Raw genomic sequence first — 5,013 nt, 5'->3', positions numbered from 1 at the left:
AAATATAATTAATATATAAAATCAAATAACTAATAAAAATATTTATATATAAATTATCATATGTAAAAATAATTAATTTTTACTAAAAAAATATTAAAAAATTAAAAGAAATATAATGTTTTAAAAACTAATTCTAATAAATATCTTAATATTTGGTGCTTTGACCAATTTTTTAAAAACTTTAAATGAGTGCCCTTAGGAATGTAAATTGTGCAATTAATCTGGGGATTGTTAATAGTGTTAAGAAGGTTATTAATTAGATTAAGAAAGTAAATAATGCTTATAAATCACTAGTAGAGTTCTAGATACTGAAAATAACTGTCCTGAAGGATGTGAATGTTCTAATCCTGGAAAATGTCAAAGTTGTAAGGAGGGTTATTATAATAAATACGAAGGTGTTTAAGGTTTTTAAATGATAGAATGTCTTAGCTGTTAAAGTCAATTCACTAATTGTATTAGATGTGATATGAATAATTGCTCTATATGTAATTATGGCTATTAATATTGTGGTTATAATAGAAAATGTATGGAAGTTATCATGGACCCTAAACTATTAACTTGCGCTGAGGGATGTGATAATTGTATTTATACACTAAGTTGTGAAAAATGTTCTGAAGGTTATCATGAAGTAGTTTATTAGTAAGCAGGTGTTTACAGATATGTAAAATGTAAAAAAAGTTGTACTACTATTAATCGTTGTCTAGATTGTGATAAAAATAATATATGCACATCATGTAAGCACCCGTATTATCTTGATAGAGAAAACAATTAATGTAGATGATACTCTGATTCAATTATATAATTATTTTTTAAGTATATTTATAATTAAATATTATGAAATTTTTAATGTAATGATTATTTAACAATTTATTTTTTGTTATTTTATTTTTACAAATTTTAAAATATCTATTAATTTTTAATATTATTAAATAAAAATATTTTTAAATAATACAATTTAATAATATTATTGGATAATTTTTTTTTCTTTTGGTATTTTACAAATAAATAAATAATTTTAATTTTTTATTTTTTTCAAAATTCATTATTAAAATTTTATTTTATATTCTTTAAATAATATAGATTTCGATTTAATCAAAATCAATCATTATATTATAATAAAACTTAATATTATTAAAATAATGTTTCAAATATTTAATTTTTTCTTTAAATTGTATATTTTTACATTTTTTCAAATGCATAATTTTTATTTTTTAAATAAAATACAACTAAAAAACAAGAATGGTTTATAATTATTACTATTTTTAAAGCAAAAATTATTAATTAAAATTTCTTTAAGTTTTATAATTGAAAGCACATTTATCATTTTCTTTTATATCTTAGAACAATTTAAAGTTTTCAAATTATAATGGTTATAAAACAATTGGATATTATTATTAATTTTATATGTTTTACTTTAAATCTTTATTTTATATTTTATTTTTTAAAAAATAAATTATCATATTTATTCTTGTTTTTATTTAATACAAAAATTCAATAATCTTATAAAATAATATTATTTAATAGTATAATCTATTATTTAAAACTTAATAATTGCTAAATTTTTATTATTTAATGATTAAATAAATTATGTTTTTATAATATTTTTATTGTATTTATCGGATTTTTTAATTAATGTTTCTTTAAATTTTTATTTTTTAATTATAAAGCTAATACATTTTTTCTTGATATTCTTAATAAAGTAATTTTTTCTTGTTTTAAATTTTTATTATAATCATCTATTTTAAATATCAATTTTACATTTTTTTATTTGTTAATAAAAATCTTCTTTGATTTTTTTTTTATATTTTTTTTTTCAAATTTTATTAAATTTTTAAATTATATTTTCTTTGCTTATTAAAATTGGTATTTTTGATTATAACATATTAATTCATAGAAATAAGATTATTATTTTAATTAAATTTCTTGATTTTTTTATCAATATTCTTAGTAACATTTAAACCCTATAAATAAATAAATTTTGTATATAAATGTATATTTAAGTTTTTATTAAATGATATATAAAAGTAAATGATTAAATAATTATATTAATTACAAACTTCAAGTTTTATATATGAGTTTTTTCGATATTTTTATAAAAATATATAGTAATTTTTTAATAAACTTAATATTGCTATTTAAAGAAGATCTATAATAATTTTTTAATCAATTATTATATTAATTTATTTCATCATTAGTAATTAAATATAAATAAAATAATAATTTCTTAATTATTATATATTAGAAAGATAGTATTAAATGTTTCTTAATTTTATTAAATTAAAATAATTGACAAATAAATTATCATTTTTTTATTTATTTTTAAAAAATAATAATATTTAGTATTTATTTTTCTATATGTTCTTAAAATAAATTAAGAAAATAAATTAAATATATTACATTATTAATAATTTAAATAAGTCAAAAACTATTACAACGTAAAAATTATTAAATTTTATAATTACTTATTTAATATAATATTTTTTTTTATTTTTTAAATTTTTATTTTCTTTTTATATTTACTTTGCAATTATATTTATATACTGTTATCTAATCAAAAATAAATTAAAATATTATGATTAATTACATTATTATGTTAAAAAATATTTTTTTCATTTAAAAAGCCATTACTTTAATTTAAATTGAAATATTTAGATTATTAATTTTATTAAAAAAAAAAAATTATGTATTAATTTTTATATTTTCTTTTCTTCCCCCCCTAATAAATTAATTATAAGTCAACTTTGGATGATAATTTCCAGATTTTATAATTAAGTTTGCTTTCTATACAAGTATTTTTCAGTTTAATTTAGCTAAGGATTTGCTAATTTACTTATTAATATTTTTCACATCAAAATTTCTGATAACAAAGTCTCATTTATTTTGAAAAACTATCTATTCTCGCGAACATCGTATAAGAATTAAAAGAAAAATATAGTTTATGATGCCGAATATATTTTATTTTTAGGCGATACCCCAAGCCAACAGTATTCAAATCACTACAAACCAGTAAAACACATATAAATAATTACGAAAACCATTCTTAATATGACAAATCCCATTATATTTAGTAATTCAGGTGCTTTATACACGTTTTGATTATCATTATAACAAATATATATAAAAAAATATTTTAAATTTATGTTGAAAAAAAATTAAAAAAACATATATTTATAATATTTTATTATTTCACCTATAAATATTAAGAAATAAAATAAATATTAATTAGACATAATTATTCATATTTAAGAAAATCCTTAAATTTAAATATATTTATTAATATTGGAATACTACTCAAAAAATAGGCATAAAACTCCTATTTTATATAATATTTGGAAAAAATTTCTATTTATCCATAATATAGTATACCCTAAATAATAATAATCTAAGTTATAACGAATTATAATTTAGAAAATCTACACTGAAATGACAAATATTAACAGAAATATATCCTATAAGTTTTGAAAAAATTATAGTTAACAAAAGATTATATATCAAATTGAATATATGTAATCGAGAATATTATAGAGGTAAATTAAAAATATCAAATATATGAATAAAATTTATATTTATTTAATAATTTATTCATATATATATATAAAAATAAAGATTTTAATTAATATATATATATATATGTATTAATATTTAACTTTAGATATGGTTTAGAAGTTTTAATGTCTATTTTTATTCATATTACCTATAATTTTGAAAATATTAAGAGGAAAAATTAAGAATTTCAAATAAAATCTGCTTTTAATTTAAACAAATTAAAATTTTAGATAAAAATATAAAAAACCAATTTAAATAAAAGATAGAAAAATGAAAATTTAAAAAGAAAAATTAAAAATGCAATTAAAAGAATAAAAAAAGTATAAGTCAGAAAAAAACTAAAATAGTCCAAATTTTGGAACTAGAATAAGATGTTTTTGATAAATGAATTAAGACTTTTATAAAAATTAAATCATAGAAATGCTTCTTTATATAAACATTATTATCAATAAAAAAATAGATTATATCAATTAATTGACAAAACAAATCTAAAATAAAAAAATTATATAATAAAAATAAAATACACAACAATTTTTTTGTTTATAAATTATTTTTATTTTAATAAACTATTTTTTAATTATTAAAAATAATTAAAATATACATATTACAAATAAACTATAAAATAATATCTTTTAATAAATATAAAATTAAGTAAAGATACAATTATATTATTAAAATTTTAATAATAAAAAATATGATTACATCATAATATTTAATATGAAATAAAAAAAAGTATTTTATTAAATTATGACTTAATAAAAGAATTGCTGAATTAAACAATAAAAGCAAAAATCAAGAGTTAATATAAAATGAAAAATCAATAATTTAATAAAAATATTAAACTAATTTAAAAATATTAAAGTTTAAATAATTAAAATAAATTTTATAATATCTAGGATAGTATATTAATACTATAATAAAAATAATGAATAAATTATTAAAAAATATGCTTTAAATTTAATAAAAATAAATATGATAAAATAATTTCAAGTTTAAAATTTTAAAGTTAAAAATTTATTAAAAAAATATATAATAAAATAGTCTTTAAAATAAAAATCTAATAATTAAAAATTAATTAAAAAAGAAATATTTATAATAGTTAGAAAATTTATATATATATATATATATATATATTTACTTTTATATGTATTTTTATTTTATTATGTTTGTAATATAAAATTTAAATCTTTAATATATAAATAATTTATATTTCCACTAAATATTTATATTTTTAGAAAAAATATTTTATGGTAATTTTTTTTTTTAACAACAACTTAATTTAATTCTATTTGTTTAGAAATACTATATTTTAATTAATTTTTTTTTATATTACTTTATTATTATTTTTTTCTTTATGTTTTTTAACATTTTATTATTATTTTAATATTCAATATTAACTTGTAAAAAAAAAAATATCCTTTTTAAATTTTAATATAATAATTAAAATATTATCCAAGATTATAAATT

At 13.8% G+C, this 5,013-nt stretch overlaps 1 protein-coding gene across 1 annotated transcript, besides 6 other annotated features; it reads left to right on the top strand. All coding sequences in view use genetic code 6, as the record gives it.

Moving 5' to 3' along the window:
• Positions 1 to 412: 412 nt before the first annotated feature.
• Positions 413 to 781, top strand: IMG5_206380 (hypothetical protein; the record flags this gene model as incomplete). The annotated part of the gene is made up of 1 exon (XM_004023710.1): positions 413 to 781. The coding sequence occupies one exon, from the start codon at positions 413 to 415 to the stop codon at positions 779 to 781; it is 369 nt and encodes a 122-aa protein (XP_004023759.1).
• Positions 782 to 918: 137 nt separating this feature from the next.
• Positions 919 to 949: a microsatellite.
• A 1,414-nt stretch (positions 950 to 2,363) lies between these two features.
• Positions 2,364 to 2,388: a microsatellite.
• Positions 2,389 to 3,812: 1,424 nt separating this feature from the next.
• Positions 3,813 to 3,846: a microsatellite.
• A 230-nt stretch (positions 3,847 to 4,076) lies between these two features.
• Positions 4,077 to 4,121: a microsatellite.
• Positions 4,122 to 4,655: 534 nt separating this feature from the next.
• Positions 4,656 to 4,680: a microsatellite.
• Positions 4,670 to 4,712: a microsatellite.
• Positions 4,713 to 5,013: the final 301 nt, after the last annotated feature.

This window comes from Ichthyophthirius multifiliis (assembly GCF_000220395.1).
Source record: "Ichthyophthirius multifiliis unplaced genomic scaffold scaff_1120509251449, whole genome shotgun sequence".
NCBI lineage: Eukaryota > Ciliophora > Oligohymenophorea > Hymenostomatida > Ichthyophthirius > Ichthyophthirius multifiliis.
The sequence above is the reverse complement of the archived record's forward strand: the minus strand, read 5'-3'. Positions and strand labels throughout refer to the sequence as shown.